Genomic DNA, 17,030 nt, shown 5'->3' on the forward strand with positions numbered 1-17,030 from the left:
GGCTATTTGATACAGAGGGAATGAAGTGGAAGACGAGGGACAGTTTCCGTGTAGTCAAGTGCGTCAAAATAAAACCGAGACTTGAGATACCAGTAAGGCATGCCGTGGGTGATCAAAACGTTGGAATCTCAGAAGCTTAGCTTAGTTATTATCTTTATATTTGGTAGGGGTGTAGCAAAGTCAGTTTCGTCCTGTATACAATGAAAGTAAGTCTATGGGGTTTCTTCGGTTCTAACATGGTAGCTTATCCTTTTACTGATTTTCGTTCAGTTAAACCTCATTTACCTACCCTTGCCTTTTTTTTTTTTTTTTAAACCAGATTATATTATTCTTTTCCTGGCCTTTCCAAACCATATCTTGGGTCCATCTGTCACAGCTGGAATGTTTGTAGTGTAACTCTTTCAGTCAGAACCCTTTCTTTCCTGAAATAATCTGTAATTATTTCCTCTAACTACAGGATGAACTGATCCAGGGGCTGGATTTCAGTACTATAGGACTTGTCCAAGAAGCTATTTGTATTCATCTATCTTGAAAGATCAAATTACATGCTAATATTCTGAAAGTAACACCCCACCAGAACCCCCCCCCCCACCCCCGCAGCAGTGAAGTCTATATAAAACCAAGCCCTGGCAACTTGCACATTGCCAGTTCAGACAGAGTGTGGTGTTAAAAATATTTCACAGGTCATTTGTGAACTGGAGAAAAGACCCTGACTTAACTTATATGGTATGATGCTTTGGTTTAGCCTTTCTTTGCAGCTATAACTGACAGCCCATGTCTCTCTCCACACTTTCCAAAGTCCCAGGTAGTTTGGAGCAAGCTGTCCTTGGGTTCTCTCTCTGCTTGTTGACCACAGAAGAGACATAACTATTGTCACATAATGGCTGATTTTTGTCCCCCTTGGAGGTGGTGGTTGTAAGTATACCTTCCCTCAAGATTGTATATTTAGAGTCTGTCTTGCCGGATCTAATTTGCCCCCCAAATGTGCCCGACCTAACGCTAATGCCTGTTTTTATTTTATGATGCGTCACAAGAGAACTGAAGAATGGGGATGGGAGGGAGGAGGTAGCAACCACTTGTGTACTAGCAACGTGGCTTGTCTTTCCTTTCACATCAAGATTTTTTTTTCCCACCCCTCAGGGGCAGGGGAGATAATGCGAGGTTACAGGGTATATGAAATTAATTTGAGGTTAGAGAAATGCAAAGACGGCATGATAAAGGTGGCCCAAATAACCATGAGTAAAGATTGTTTTCTGAGAGGAAAATCAAGATGGGTAAAGAGCACAACGTGTTGAAGCTTGGATAAAATGTTAAGGAGGACTGTGGTTAGTTCCATAGTTTAGGAAGCTAAACTATGGCTGGCTGGTTTAACGAAGGTTGTGAGCGTTTGTTAATTAGGACCTGGACTCTGGTCACGTGGCTTTGGGTTTGACTTTGTGTGCTCGAGCAAGGTACTTCTAGCTACCCATTTTCTCATCTGTAGGCTGGGATTAATAGGAGTATTTCTTTTCGAGTGTTTTGGGGAGAGGTTGAAAGAGATAACGCATAGGATCTCTAAGCACGGCGCCTGGCTGCTGAGTAAGTGGCACTGCTGTTACTGTAATAATGATGTGCTGTTGACAGATGACTAAGGGAAAGCAGAGTCACTCTACTTCTTTTCTGCTTTGCCTCTACCTTTTATATTAAAGAGAAAGATTTGTTTTTTCTTATGGAAGGCGTAGCATAGGCCACATAAAAGAGACGTAAAGAAACAACTGTCATGGAACAGTTGTGATAGCCCTCACCGACGGTGAGTGAGCGACTTCACGTGGATGGTGAAAAAGTCATTCAAAATAGGGATGGGTGAAGGTACAATCCATCTTTCAAGATTCTTTCTAACTTGGAGAGTGTTAGAAATTGAATTGAGAAGAGCATCAAGGAAGTCCCTATTGAACGAGTAGGTGCTCAGTAGATTATGTGTTGAACAAATGGACAAACCAAATGAGTCTAGGCCACCAGGCCAGACAAATGAACATTTTGTAGAATCTTCTGATGGGAACGAATCTCAGGGTTCATCTTACAGCTTTGCTTTCATCCTCAGCACACAGATAACAAGTTGTTTGCTGTTCATAACTTTAGGTTTGAGAAATATCTTTTATTCTTACAGTAGATTATCAACTAGATTGCTTAATATGAGTTCTCAAGGTTGAATATAGAAGTGCAGTATACTCCTGGTTATTCTGTGACTGACATCAGAATGCTTTGTGATTTTGGGGGGGATGTACTGCAGTATATCTGTGGCTTTATCCAGCTGTAAAATTGTGATGAGCGAAAGAAGTACCAAACTTGGTCTCAAGCCCACATGTGTTAAAAATTGAGCTAAACGCTAGCTCCCTAACTGGATGTCAGTCTGATCTATAAATGGAGTTCGAAAAGTACCATAGGATTTGGAAAGCAGCTCTGTTTTGCCCTGGTGGTTTGCCTGTTTTGAGTACAATATCATGGGACTGTCCTGTCTCCCAAGGGAGTAGTCCTGAGACACTGTAAAAGATGGCACTGATTTAAGACCCGAGGTCCCTAACCTTTTTCTGCATAGCTCTTTGCCATGTGTCTGAAATATTAAGATCAGTTACCAGGGCTAGAGGGCCTTATCCAGGAACAGAAAGGAGGTGGTATATACTGGGGCAAAAATTTATACTCCAAACCCTTCAGATAATATTCTGTAACCCCCAGTAGCCTATGAGTTTTCGCAGTCAGGGATTTTAGCCTTAGAATATTGCATAAGGATTTGGTTGGACCAAAAGGAGATGGACGCTGGAGTACCTTCTGATCACAGTTTTATGTCTCATTTAAAAAGTATTTCGTTGTGCACATAAAGTATTATTCCTACATGAAATAGATATCTGATGCCTTCTCCCTTGACCACTAGACTTATTGTTGACTTCCTTGAGGTTAGAGAGTTTAAAGAGATTTCTAAACCTGTGGAGCAGTAACATTTTTGTCAGGTATCGAGCCAATGCCCAGCCTAAAATGTCTGGTGCCATCTGGTTACCTGGTATGGTAGAAGGACTGATCATTTAAGAGTAAGGCAGTGCTTCTCAAAGCGTGGTCCGAGATCCTCTGGAGTTTCCAAGACTTCCTCAGGGGTTCCACAGGGTCCTCCTTCTTCCAGTCACATATACGTCTTCATGTACGAAGTTGGATTCTCTTTTCTTCAGCTGATACAGCATGTCATTCCAGATTGAATGCAGAATCATACATGAGAATCCAGTTGCCTTCTACTAAGCCAGACATTATAGAGATTTGCAAAAATGCAAAGTAATGCCACTTTTTCCTCATTAGAGCTTTCTGTGGGGGAAAATACAGTTCTTTTTTTAATTTAGAAAAAATAGAGTAATATGTTTATTGTTATTTTAAAACAAATAGAGTATTGAAAACATTCTCCATTTTAATTTCTAATAGAGTAAATATTGGTAGAAATAACTTACATAGACAAGTTCCTTAGAGTCCTCAGTAATTTTCAAGAGTATAAAGAGATTCTGAGACCAAAAATTTTTAAAACTATTGGAGTAAAGCATCCCTGAACTATTGAATTATTGCCACTCTCTTTTCCCACTACCAGCCAGCCCACATCTGAAACTCCTTAGCCAAAAATACTTGAGTGCAAGGGAGTTGAACATTACTTGTAAAGACAATGTTTCCTTTTTAGTATATTTAAAAATTCGAAGTAGATCCTTGGAGCTTCAAGTTGGGACTTCAGCATATTGATGTTCTTTATATGTAAAATATGATCGGGACATTTATTCCAGAACATTCTCCTCCCTACATTTCTTTTCCCTTTCCTTTCGAAAGTTCCATTTTTAATAGCTGAATTAACTGGTCAGCAGAGACACTCCAGACACTGAACAGAATGGCAACCAGTAAATGCTGCTGACATTTTTTCCCAAAGATTTTTGGCAGATTTTGAGCTATCTGTCTATAAACAGCAGATTAGTTTGGAAGACTGAATTTATACCTCCTTTTTTCCCCTGTTTTCCGTTTAGGAGCCTAAATTATTGTTTTAATTTTGCTTGCACAATAATAATCAGTTAAAAGGTGTTTAAGGGCATGGGCTTTTGTTGGCTTTGTGACAAGGAAAAATTGTCAGTGGTGATGGTGTTTTAGAATTCTTTTTTAAAATAGTGAAAGAATTCTTGATTTCGAAGCTTGAAACTTGTTAACTGCTGACTTTTATTATTACCTGAACTAAATTCTAGAGATTAGAGTTAACAGAGATGATAAATGTCTTAATCCTGCTATTCCTTTGCAGGTGTGTATGTGCTTTTGTGTTAACGGGTGGTCGGGGGGGGGGTAATTTCTAATTCTTTGGAAATTAAAATTAAATTGAGCCGATTAGTTCAGGGAGAATTTGAATTCAAGGAGTATTAAATGTGCACCTACTTGGCTCTAGTAGCGATGAACAAAACAGACTATAGATTTTACTACCATGAAGTTTACAGTCCAGTGAGGGAGACAGATGTTCAAAAGCACACACTCAAATATGAATATGTAATTATTAATTATGATAAGTGCTATAAATAAAAATTAACACAGTGGTGTATGAGAGTGTAATGAGAGCATATGAGGGTTTAGGCAAGCTTCTAGAAGGAAGTGACATTTAAGTTGAGGCTTGAAGGTTGAATAGGAATTTGCCAGGTTGGGTCCTGAAAGAAGGGCTCAATCACTGGGAGCTTCATATATACAGAGGTCCAGAGATAGGCAGGGAGATGGCTAGTTGGTGTGCCTGGGAGAATGGGGTGGAGAGGCGCCTTGACAACAACGAATGTAGGGAGCTTACTAGGGCTTACCATGTTTTACCCAGGTTCTGGCTAGGGGCTACCTCTCCAGCCTTCTTGGGTTTTCTCTCCTTATCACTCTTCTCTCTAGGCTCCCTATGTCCTAGGCTGGTGTTTTTTTTTCACATGTGATATATGTTTTAAGTCCTCAGGAAACACCAAGCTTCCCCTGGCCACAGGACCCGTGTAGAAGCCGAGAAGCTGTGCCTTTTTCCTTAAATGCCCTCCTGTCTCCACCACAGAGTGCTCCCCACCCCACCCCAACACACACACACACACACACACACACACACACACACACGAGCTCACATACTCTTATCCTTTTTGTAGTACCTTCTACTCACCTTTCTGGTTCCTGTTTATATATAATCTACCCTGTTTATATATAATCTCCTCCACCCGCCAAAAAATCTTAAATTGTTTTGTTAGCAGTCTTATTTAACCATGTTTCTTTCTAACACTTAAATCAGTTTTTAATTGTGCAGTCTTTTGGATGATTATTTGACTACCACCATAGATAGATTGTGTAAGTTCTGTAATAGTAAGGACCATGTTTGTATATCTTTATCATTCTAAGTTTCTAATTTCTAGTACATAGCAGGCTCTCAGTAGTTGTTGAGGGAAGGAAGGGAGGGAGGGAGGGAGGAAGGGAGGGAGGGAGGAAGGGAGGGAGGAAGGGAGGGAGGGAGGAAGGAAGGAAGGAAGGAAGGAAGGAAGGAAGGAAGGAAGGAAGGAAGGAAGGAAGGAAGGACGGACGGACCGGGAATTCAAAGATAAGACTGAGATATAGTTCAATACTTTTCAAAGGCTTTTAATGATATATCCCATCAGTTTTTTGAGGGCTTCCCTGGTGGCGCAGTGGTTGAGAGTCCGCCTTCCGATGCAGGGGACACAGGTTCATGCCCCGGTCCGGGAGGATCCCACATGCCGCAGAGCGGCTGGGCCCGTGAGCCATGGCCACTGAGCCTGTGCGTCTGGAGCCTGTGCTCCACAACAGCAGAGGCCACAACAGTGAGAGGCCCGCGTACCGCAAAAAAAAAAAAAAAAAAAAAGTTTTTTGAGTGTGTACCCTCAATATGTAGCTTATAAGTTTTATATAAAGTAAAACTATGTGTTATAAGACATACATAAAATAGAAATTTTAAAAAGATTTAAGATGAAATATTTGAGGTGTGGCTAATGGTAATGACATTGTATTATTGACAAAAATCTCAGGCTACTCAGGATAATGTTTATTGTTTATGATACTGGATGCAAATCAGTTTTTAATGTATTTTTAAATTCTGAATTTGGTGAGCCTGCTTCATGTCACAGTGAACTGGAATGTTAATTGATTTTCTTTAAAATGATTAACAAAGAACCACTAGGAATAGCCATATAAGTTCCACCATTTTCTTAGTCTTCTCTGGTACTTTCATTAACAACATATTCAATCTGTAGTTTCTTTAATGGATTTAGAACACTTGCAATTTGGGGAGGGCTCATTTCATTATATCTAGCCATTACAACCTGTAATTCCACTTCAGTAAACTCTCAAGAGTATAGCACATGGCTGTATTCTATAAGCAAACAATGTCCACTCTTTCACATTGTGTAACTCCCACTTCTTCTGCAAGATACCTCTTGTAGTGGACTGTCCTAAGGGACTGAGACAGAGACCAAATAAAGGATCAAGTTATTTATCACTCTGTTAGATTAAATCAGTTTTTATAAGATACAAGTTTTAGTATTTTCATCCCATAATTTAATGCATTGTCTTGTGTGGCCCTTGGATGCATGCACCCCCTTTTGGGGGCAAGTAGGCTAGCTAGTGCTGGAGATTGACATAGACAGATGATTGATTTGGAGTGGTGTTAGACAAATGATTGATTTGGAGTGGTGTTGGGGCTGGGGGGTTGAAATCACTGCTGATGGAGAGGTGTTGCACCAAGCATTTGCCTTTTGAGCTAGATCGTGGATGACAGGAAGAGGGAGTTGGGTAGGAGAGAGGTGGAGGGGGAGGCTCAAGGCATCTGGGGTGGAGGGAACCAACAGTGCGTTTCTGTTCAAAGGCACAGAGATGAGATGGTGATGGAGGGGTCAGTACTGGTTATAAGGGTTCCAGGGTGAAGTGAGGCATTTGTATTTATATCAAACAAGGGCTTGCTCTAGAAAAGATCTATGTGAACATGGAAATAATAGTAATAATAACAACAGCAACAGTAGAAAGGGAGTCACTCAGGTTCCACGTGCTTTTAAAAATGTAAAAGGAAGGTCCATTAAACTCTCCTTTACTCCCTTCCCTCACCTTGCTGTTAGAGAAGGGTTAGTCTGAAATACAGTTGTAGACAAATGGAAGTGAGGGATGGTAAGATAGAATAGAGGTGCGGGGAATGAACAGTCAGACTACTAACCAAAAAACTGATTTTAAGAAGATGAGTCAGAAGGTGTCCATTCCAAACAGCTTAGATAGCAGTGGGCTTTTGCTCTTTTCTTTGAAGCTTTAAGAGTAAGATAGCACATGAACCTATTCACTAAAGAACTTCACCAGTTTTCTCTTTATTTTACCATCAGAAAATTGCAGCTAGTTCAAGGTTTAATTTTTTAAAATTATTTTTTGTAATAAAGAATTAGTATAGCCAAACTCTCAACATATTTCCAAAATTTTATAGGAATTATTCAGATGGAAAAGTTCTTTGTTGTAACCCCTTGACTCAGAACATTGAGCTTCTGCCAATGTAGTTTTAGGGCAATATCAACTTAAAATTTATAGCAAGCATCTTATTTTCTCTCTGTTATAGTTTCATATATTAAGATTTTACATGATTTCTTCATGTCTTGATTGTGTCTATGCTCTGTTAAATTTGAGGTTAATGTAAGAATACATTGCTTTGCCATTGATGAGGGATAAGTTACAGTTTTGTGTTTTGTTTTCTTTTTCGGGGCTGTATGATGATGTAGGTTGCTTCACTTCTAATCCTTTTGAACGAAGGCTCAAACATGGTAATTTGGTTTGGATTATTCAGTCATTTAATCTTCAACATCGTGTTAGAACAGTCTATTCGTGCTTCTTAGAGTTTTTAACTTGGTGCCAACCTTGCATTCCATGGCATAAAATAAAATTCAAACCTAAAGTCCTTTAGGAATGCCTGGCCTTACAGCTGAGAATTTTTCATGTCCCTTTTGAGTTCTTTGTTAGTGGGTAGACTCAGGGAACGTTGCCTCAGAGTGGCCACCAGGAGGAGGTAAATCTGATTAACTCTTTAAGATGATTTATTTAGATCCATGTAAAGGGTATATGTTTAAATGTACTAAGAAATAAGGCAACATATGTGAGGGGGATTTGTAAGAAAGGCCTTGAACGGCAGTTTGAAGATGGTATGCTTAATTTAATTTGTCATCCTGCAGTTAAATTTTGTTGTTTCACTGATATCTCTTTTTTTCCCTCCACAGTTGTACAATGGTAGATGGAGTGATGATTCTTCCTGTGCTAATGATGATTGCTTTCCCTTCCCCTAGTATGGAAGGTAAGTGGCTCAACTACTTGGGGCAGGACCAGTATACTGTGTATTGTTTGGCTTACCGTAAACTAGTTTCTTCTTAATCCTATCAGATTTAGCAATCCTCCCCTCCCCCCATTTTTAAGACTTTATTTTTTTAAAGCTGTTTTTTAGGTTCACAGCAAAATTGAGAGGACGATACAGAGATTTCTTATATACCCCCTGCCCCGACACATGTATAGCCTCCCCCATTATCAACATCCCCCCAACCAAAGTGGTACATTTGTTATAATTGATGAACCTACATTGACACGTCATAATCACCCCAGTCCGTAATTTACATTAGGGTTCACTCTTGGTGGTGTACATTCTGTGGGTTATAATGACATGTATAATGACATGTATCCATCATTATAGTATCATACAGAGTATTTCACTGCCCTAAAAATCCTCTGAGCTCCACCTATTCCTCTCTCTCCACCTCTGCAACCCCTGCCAACCACTGATTCTTTTACTGCCTCCATAGTTTTGCCTTTTCCAGAATGTCATGTAGTTGGATTCATACAGTATATATAGCCTTTTCATATTGGCTTCTTTCACTTAGTATTTTACATTTAAGGTTCCTTCGTGTCTCTTTGTGGCTCAGTAGTTCATTTCTTTTTAGTGCTGAGTAATGTTTCATTGTCTGGATGGACCACAGTTTATCCATTCACCTACCGAAGGCAATCTTGATTGCTTCCAAGTTTTGGTAATTATGAATAAAGCTGCTATAAACATCCATGTGCAGGTTTTTGTGTAGATATAAGTTTTCAACTCCTTTGGGTAAACACCAAGGATTGTGATTGCTGGATTGTATGGTAGAGTATGTTTAGTTTTGTTAGAAACTGCTAAGCTGTCTTCCAAAGTGGCTGTTCCGTTTTGCATTCCCACCACCAACGTCTGAGAGTTCCTGTTGCTCCACATCCTCACTAGCATGTGGTGTTAGCAGTGTTCTGGATTTTGGCCATTCTTATAGGTATGTGGTGGTGTCTCATTGTTTTAATTTGCATTTCCCTGATGATGTATGATGTGGGGCATCTTTTCGTGTGCTTATTTGCCATCTGTATATCTTTACCGAGGTGTCTTTAAGGTCTTTGGCCCATTTTTTACTTGGGCTCTTTGTTTTCTTATTGTTGAGTTTTCAGAGTTCTTGGTATATTTTGGATAACAGTCCTTGATCAGACATGTCTTTTGCATATATTTTCTCCCAGTCTGTGGTTTGTCTTGTCATTCTTTTGACATTGTCTTTCACAGAGCAGAAGTTTTAATTTTAATGGAGTCCAGCTTATTAATTATTTTTTTCATGGATCATGCCTCTAAAAAGTTATTGACAAAAAAAAAAAAAGTTATTGTCATACTCAGTGAGGTAATGTAGGTTTTCTCCTATGTTATCTAATAGGAGTTTTATAGTGTTGTGTTGTACATTTAGATCTGTGATCTGTTAATTGAATAATTTTTATGAAGGGTATAAGGTCTGTGTCTAGACTTCTTTTTGTTTTGCATGTGAACATCCCCTTTTTATACATATTTGATAATGTCCCTTGATTTTCTTGGAGTGCAACCTATATACACCGTACCTTTCTTATAAACATAAATTTAAAAAATTCAATATAATTTGCTATCTGAAATGAAGAGAAAATTCTCTGAAAATAATATGTAATTAAATATGTCATATAATTAAAATAGTACGTATAGACAAATGTAATATAATCTAGTGTAGTTGGGCATGAGTACACTAGAAGATGTAATGAAGTAACAAATGTGTGTATAAAAATATATACCTATACACACACACACACACACACACACACACACACACACATATAATAATCTTTGATGTCTTAGAAAACAGAAAACATTGGTACTAGTGTGTTGTATCGGTGACTTAATTATCACAAGGGATCTTGCCTGCAGTGCTTGAATTTTCTGACTTGGTGAACAAATTTTGGTAGAATCCCAACAAAACAGAGAACTGTTTGTCCCTTGATTTACACAGTGGTTATATTTTGAGAAAATTTTGTATACATTAAGACAGTATAAGACATACTTTGTATTTTTATGTATAAAAGAGTTAGGTATTAGGTTCAATTAATTATACAGCGGTTTTCATGTAAATGAATGCTTAGTGGGGGGGCCAGTGAGAACCTGAAGGGGCACAGGGTAACTCTCAGTTGTGTGGGATCACACAGGCATTTTAGGGCCTAACTCATTGTCACTATCCTCCTTTCTCCCCATCTGCAAAAAGCTACTTAGGGATGGCACTGCCTCTGTGGAGTCCACAAGAGATAATCAAGAGAAAAAGAAAATTAAAAGTTGCCTATAATTCCCTGCACTTACATGTGATTGCTTTTAGCATGTTGGTGTAAATCTTTCTAGATGTGTAAACAAACTCTTATTTTATTGCGCATTGAGCAGTTTGCACTTTATTTTATAAGAGTTGCTCCATGAGGAGTGGTGCTTACGGTGTGAATCTCAGCCTTGCTGTGATCAGATGGGCCAGTAAGACTAATCCCCCTCTTACAGGCTCTTGGGGGTATAGTGATCAGTTTTATACACTTGATAAGTTTCCGCGGAGGCATATAATATAGGTTAATGTAGCCAACACTGTGGAAAAATCAGTGCTTGATGTACTAGAAATCTATTTTGTTATGTATTAGGTGTATAATATTTGATCTGTTCCTCCCTCCTTCCCATGTTCATTGACATGTATTATAGTCAGGGAGCCACTAGCCACATGTTGAGCACTCAAAGTGCAGCTGATACAAGCCGAGATATGCCTTAAGTGTAAAGTACACACTGGGTTTTGAAGACAATAAAAAATGTGAATTTTATCTGTTCCTTTTTACTACTATGAAAATTTACAATTATATAAAGCAGCTTACATTAAGTTTCTGTTAAAAAACGCTATCGTCAACCACTTTAGGTATCCATAGTCTATATTCTTCTCTAAGCAGTGTTGATTGATACAGTCCAATAATATTGCAATCATTTTAATTAGTGCCAAAAAGATATGAAATAAGGATCCTGCGTGGCAAGTTTAAAGGAGTAGGAGGTGTTTAACCAGAAGAGAGTTGGGTCCTAGGTTGAAAGAATTACTAAGAAGAAATGGGCTGGGAATATTTGGTGGGTTAATAGTAGTTCTCATCTGAGGGGTTAATTTTATCCCCCAAGGGACACTTGACAACGTCGGGAGACGTAATAGGCAAGTTGCTAGGATTTTTCCTCTTTTTAGTTGCTACATAATTAAAAAAAGTTAAAAAAAAAAAAAAAAGAATGTTGTGAAATGAAGTCCCTCCAAATTCTGTGTGCTCCCCTAGGTACAGTAGCAGTTCTGTGTGGTCGGACAATCCTTCAGGTTTCATGTGCTGTCCTGGTGGACTCTTGGTGTGGGCACGATAGAAAAAAAAAAGAGTGGAAGAGAAATTGAGGTGGAAATGTAATACGGATAGAGAAGGGGAAGTGGGAAAGAACGGGGAAAGAGGAGGTGAAAAGGGCATTTATGGAACAGTGTTAGCAACCCAACCATTGGTTGTTTTTTCCTGCTTTAAGCTCTTAAGCTGCCCAAAGGATCCAGCAAATGACCTCTTAATGCCAGAGTGAAGATCTGTAATGAAACAAGTTAGTCTGGCTGAAATGGAAATGGATGCCACTAAGGTTTTGCTATTGAATATAACACTAGCACTAGGATGTTTACAGATATGGAAAAGAACACATCATCCTTTCGCTGCGATAGCTTTTTTTTTTTTTAAAAAACAATATCCAGTGAGTGCTACAACCTAGAGTACTCGGATCTTAATAGCGGTGGCCTTAGTCTTGTCTTCCCTCAATGACTCAACTCCTAGTTAACTATCAATAGCATATTCTATGAAAAGACTCTTTGTTTTTGCATATTTACTAGAAAATTTTTTTTTTAAAAAAACCACTGAGAACTAATTGTAATATACTCAACATTAGTCATAAAGCAAATGTCGAGTACAAAATACTTAACCGAAAGAGGTAAATAACAGGGCAAATAACTAAAAACTTTATGTTAGCCTCATAGATTGTCTAGTGCAGGGCTTTAAACTACCAAGTTTTTTGTTTGTTTTTTGTTTTAATTAATTAATTTATTATTTTGGCTACGTTGGGTCTTCATCGTTGTGCACAGGCTTTCTCTAGTTGCGGCGAGCAGGGGCTACTCTTCCTTGAGGTGTGTGGGCTTCTCATTGTGGTGGCTTCTCTTGTTGCGGAGCACGGGCTCTAGGTACACGGGCTTCAGTAGTTGTGGCACATGGGCTCTAGAGCTCAGGCTCAGTAGTTGGGGCGCACGGGTTTAGTTGTTGCACGGCATGTGGGATCTTCCTGGACCAGGGCTTGAACCCGTGTCCCCTGCATTGGCAGATGGATTCTTAACCACTGCGCCACCAGGGAAGCCCTAGACTACCAAGTTTAAAAGGAAACAGACCCAGGTTTGATGTTTGCAGAGCAGCTACGGCACCTTATTAATTGGGCTTCAGTGGAGCTAATGGCATTCTTGGTGCATAAATAAGAAAGTAATAGAGATTTTGTTCTAATATGTTTTGTTGGGTATTGTACTCCTCTTAGTCTATTAAAAACAAACCAAAAAAACAGAAAGCTTCTTTCGTCTCCCCAGTTACTCCCAGATGTCTTTTAAATATTGATTAGATACAGTGTCAACATGTCAAATAAGAAGTCCCAAAGAGTACTTTTGGCAGAGTTTGACTAGTATGTGTGTACTTGAGAACATTTCTCAATTTCTGTGGAATTCTAAATGCTCTGGGGCCAAAAAGACCCAGTAAGTTTGGAAAATACTGCATGCTAGAACTATCTCTTTGATGATTTTAGGTAATATTGAGTGGTTAATATGTGCCCAATGTTGTTTTATGTTCGTTATTTCCCATAATCCTCATCATTACCCTAATGAGATACGTTAGTGGGGATGTGCTTTTTAATTGGTTAAAACTCTTGCTTAAGGTTATACAGCCAACAAAAGGTGTGTTATACTTTGAGGATTGGTATTCAAGAGTTTCAGTCATTATCGGTCGTCTTCAGAATTTTGTATTTTTTGGTACCCTAAATTAGCTACATCCACATTCATATTACATCTGGTACATGCTAGAATACAGCTCAATCCAGTCCATTTGAGAGGCTGAGGTGAGAGCTTCCAATAACAAATGATGAATCCCTTTTACCTGGGTTTGTCTTTTTTATTTCTCTCTCATACCAATATTCATTTTTCATGTTCATTATATATACAACTCCAGCTGCAGGAAGATTTTTATTTGCTCTCACAGAGAAGAGCACTTGAGCCCTAATTACCCGTATATCCTTCCTTTTCCTTCCCATTAATAAGACTAATCATGCTCTAATACTGCTATTATGCCACCCGGGAGAAGTCCATTTTTGTTCCAGAACCTGCTTGTTTGGTTTTACCTTTGTCCCTGTGAGCATTTGCAGGGACGACCATGACACAAATAACTTAAAGTGGAATACTGCTCCTTCAAAAATATTTCAAAGCTAAGATGACCCACATTTTATTAAATTTGCAAGCCGTAGTTAGATTTTATTGCAGCAAGGAAGGCTGGACTTTTGCAGAGTTTTGTTGCAAGAGATTTCGGCCTGTCTTAGAGAAGATTGCTAAGTACTAAATTATTTTCTGGGTTGACTTGATTTTAGTATTTCCAAAGCCATCACTACTCAGACTTTCCAGCCCAATTACCCAATGAGAGAAGGAAGGAGATCACTTCAATAGACTTTTTGTTAGGGTCCACAAAGGTGCCCCTCTTTGCCACTGGGGGTGAAGAATAGAATAAGCCTTTCTTTGAATTTCTCATTATTGAGAATTCAGGAAGTTCGTGAAGGGGTGAATGAATGTAAGAGAAATGTCTCAGTATTAAATTTGTTGCCCTCATTTCTCATGACTCTAATTTATCCCTTTTGTTCAGAATCAAATCTTTTTCTTTGACACATCATCATATGAGAGATTTGTTGGGGAGAGAGATGAGATGTACTGAGCTATTGGCCACTATGAGGACCTAAAATGTAAATATCAGGTGAAGCTGTACACTTTTAAGATACTGCTTCTTTATTGTCACATTTTCTCACCTAACAGAATGAGTATATTATTGATGCAAGGTGAGCTGTGACAAAGCTTCCTTTCAGCTTTTCGTTTCTGGGGAATGTTTGTTTCAGCTGTGGGTAGTTAAACTAAAGCCACATCCAATTTTTTTTTGTCCCAGTGAACATTATAAAATGTTCATATTCAATGCATTTATATGAGAGGAGTTAGTGGTAGGGTGTGGAGAGGACTCTGAAAATTCAATCAGGGGCTTCCCTGGTGGCGCAGTGGTTGAGAGTCCGCCTGCCGATGCAGGGGACACGGGTTCGTGCCCTGGTCCGGGAAGATCGCACATGCTGCGGAGCGGCTGGGCCCATGAGCCATGGCTACTGAGCCTGCGCGTCCGGAGCCTGTGCTCCGCAGCGGGAGAGGCCACAACAGTGAGAGGCCCGCGTACCGCAAAAAAAAAAAAAAATTTCAATCAGAGTCAAATATTGAATGGATGGGAAAACAAATCCAAGGCCCTAGCTCATTAAATGGTTTCCTTGTGGTCAACAGTGAGTGGGCAGTGCAATAGCTTCTAAGCTTCTGTTTTATAAAGATGGGTCTCAAGGGGGAGAGGGTGGATGCCATCTCCTCTTTATGGAAAAACTGGTGAAGCAGGAGATTTGTAGGGATGGAATGTGTGCTACTTTTGCTCTTGAAAAGTAAACACCAAGGAAAACAAAACATTTAAAAATTAATTTGTAGACTCGGGAAGTAGAAAACAAACTTATGGTTACCAAAGGGGAAAGGGGGTGAGGGAGGGATAAATTAGGAGTGTGGGATTAGCAGATACAAATTACTATATATAAAATAGATAAACAACAAGGTCCTACTGTATAGCACAGGGAAATATATTCAATATCCTATAATAAACCATAATGGAAAAGAATATGAAAAAGAATATAATGTATGTATAACTGAATCACTTTGCTGGGTACTGGAAACTAACACAACGTTGTAAATCAACTATACTTCAATAAAAAATTTTAAAAATTAATTTGTAATTCCCAAACATTACCAACTGTCCTCCAGAACTTCTCTCTGTAGCCCAGCATGACCTCAGGCAAGCTTCCATAGATAATGGTTATATGAAATAGTCATAATTACTCAGAGCTCATGTCGATTCCAAGATAGTGTAAGACACAGGGCAGGGAAGCCTTCAAAATTTTCACTGTGACTCACAGTAAGAAACATTTTAGAGTTGGACCCAGTGCATCTACATTTAGAAACATTTTGGAGTATGACCCACATGCATCTGAAAAGAAAATTTCATGAAAGAGTGATTACTCTTACTATGCTAATGTACTCCTGCTTCTTCTCTTTTTTATTCTATTCAGTTTTATTTCATTTAGAAAGAAAGAAAGAAACCTTGTCTTGAACCACTAAATCAATTTCGCTACCCACAAATGGGTCATAACCCACAGTTTAAGAAAGACACCTCCAGTCTGCTCCCAAGAGCTCGCTGCCGGGAAGTCCTGGCTGCCCTCAGGTGAAAGCTCTGACAGCTAACCCAGATAGTCTCCGGCAGAGCTGGCCCAGACCTTTTTAAAATTTATTTATTTATTTATTTTTACGACTTCATGTAGCCTGACCATCCTCTCTCTGCAAGCCAGTGATTTACAGGAAGAGGGAAGTTTACATATGTGCCTTCTCAGCCGTGGTCATAACACTGGAACAGCTGCTCCCTGATTCTAATCAGCTGAATCTGAGCTCTGCAGAGCTGGGTGTTTCCTAGATCCACGGTAATGCTGCATCTAATTCTTTGTTATGGGTTAGAGGGGAACATGGACTTTCTGAGGATATGTGTATTTGGGGCATGTGGGAAGGAGAGAAGGGATAGGAGGCAGAAGGAGAAATTCCTCTTGGAAGGGGGTGGTAAAATTCACCTTAAAGCAAGAACAAAAACCTCTGCTTATATATATATATATATATATTTATTTATTTATTTATTTTTTGCGGTACGCGGGCCTCTCACTGCTGTGGCCTCTCCCGCTGCGGAGCACAGGCTCCGGACGCGCAGGCTCAGCGGCCATGGCTCACGGGCCCCGCCGCTCCGCGGCATGTGGAATCTTCCCGGACCGGGGCACGAACCCGTGTCTGCTGGATCGGCAGGTGGACTCTCAACCACTGCGCCACCAGGGAAGCCCACTCTGCTTATATTTTTTATTCAAACGGTGATTTGGAGCAGGGAGTAGCCTCTTTTATTTATTTGCTGCATTTGTTTACCTTCTGAATTCTGGTATTTACACTAAGCCAATATAAATGGAAAAAAAAATCACACCCATTCAGTAAAGCTATAAGGAAGAGAGAGAGAAAAGAAGAAAAACCCAACAGTCCAGTTTAACCTTTGGCTCCTGTGATGTATAATATGCTGCAGGATGCCACGCAGAGTTACGCAGTGTTTATCTTTAACATTATGTCCTAGTTCATATGCTTCACGCTGTCAGTTTTGCAGAGGGTTAGGGTAATTTTTGATAATTCAGTGGTGTTGCTAATCAGAGTGTCTTCTGAAGGGAAGGCTCTTGGCCATGCATAGCAGTCAAGCCTTTCTCAGGAGAGAGGCAGAGTCAGACACCATCGTGAGCCTCCTTCTTC

General features: G+C 39.5%; 1 protein-coding gene across 5 annotated transcripts in view; it reads left to right on the forward strand.

The window, feature by feature from the left end:
* Positions 1–17,030, forward strand: part of ACVR1 (activin A receptor type 1) — a 125,237-nt gene that overhangs the window by 60,465 nt on the left and 47,742 nt on the right. For 4 of the 5 annotated variants that reach the window (XM_073807696.1, XM_033860166.2, XM_073807695.1 and 1 more), the window contains one exon: positions 8,247–8,320. In XM_073807696.1, coding sequence (XP_073663797.1) covers positions 8,254–8,320 — 67 coding nt within the window. In that variant the 5' untranslated portion in view covers positions 8,247–8,253. Of the gene's footprint in view, positions 1–8,246; positions 8,321–16,035; positions 16,178–17,030 lie in introns of those variants that run through there. The other variant, XM_019923106.3, reaches the window with a different exon arrangement.

Source organism: Tursiops truncatus, chromosome 7 (assembly GCF_011762595.2).
Source record: "Tursiops truncatus isolate mTurTru1 chromosome 7, mTurTru1.mat.Y, whole genome shotgun sequence".
NCBI lineage: Eukaryota > Metazoa > Chordata > Mammalia > Artiodactyla > Delphinidae > Tursiops > Tursiops truncatus.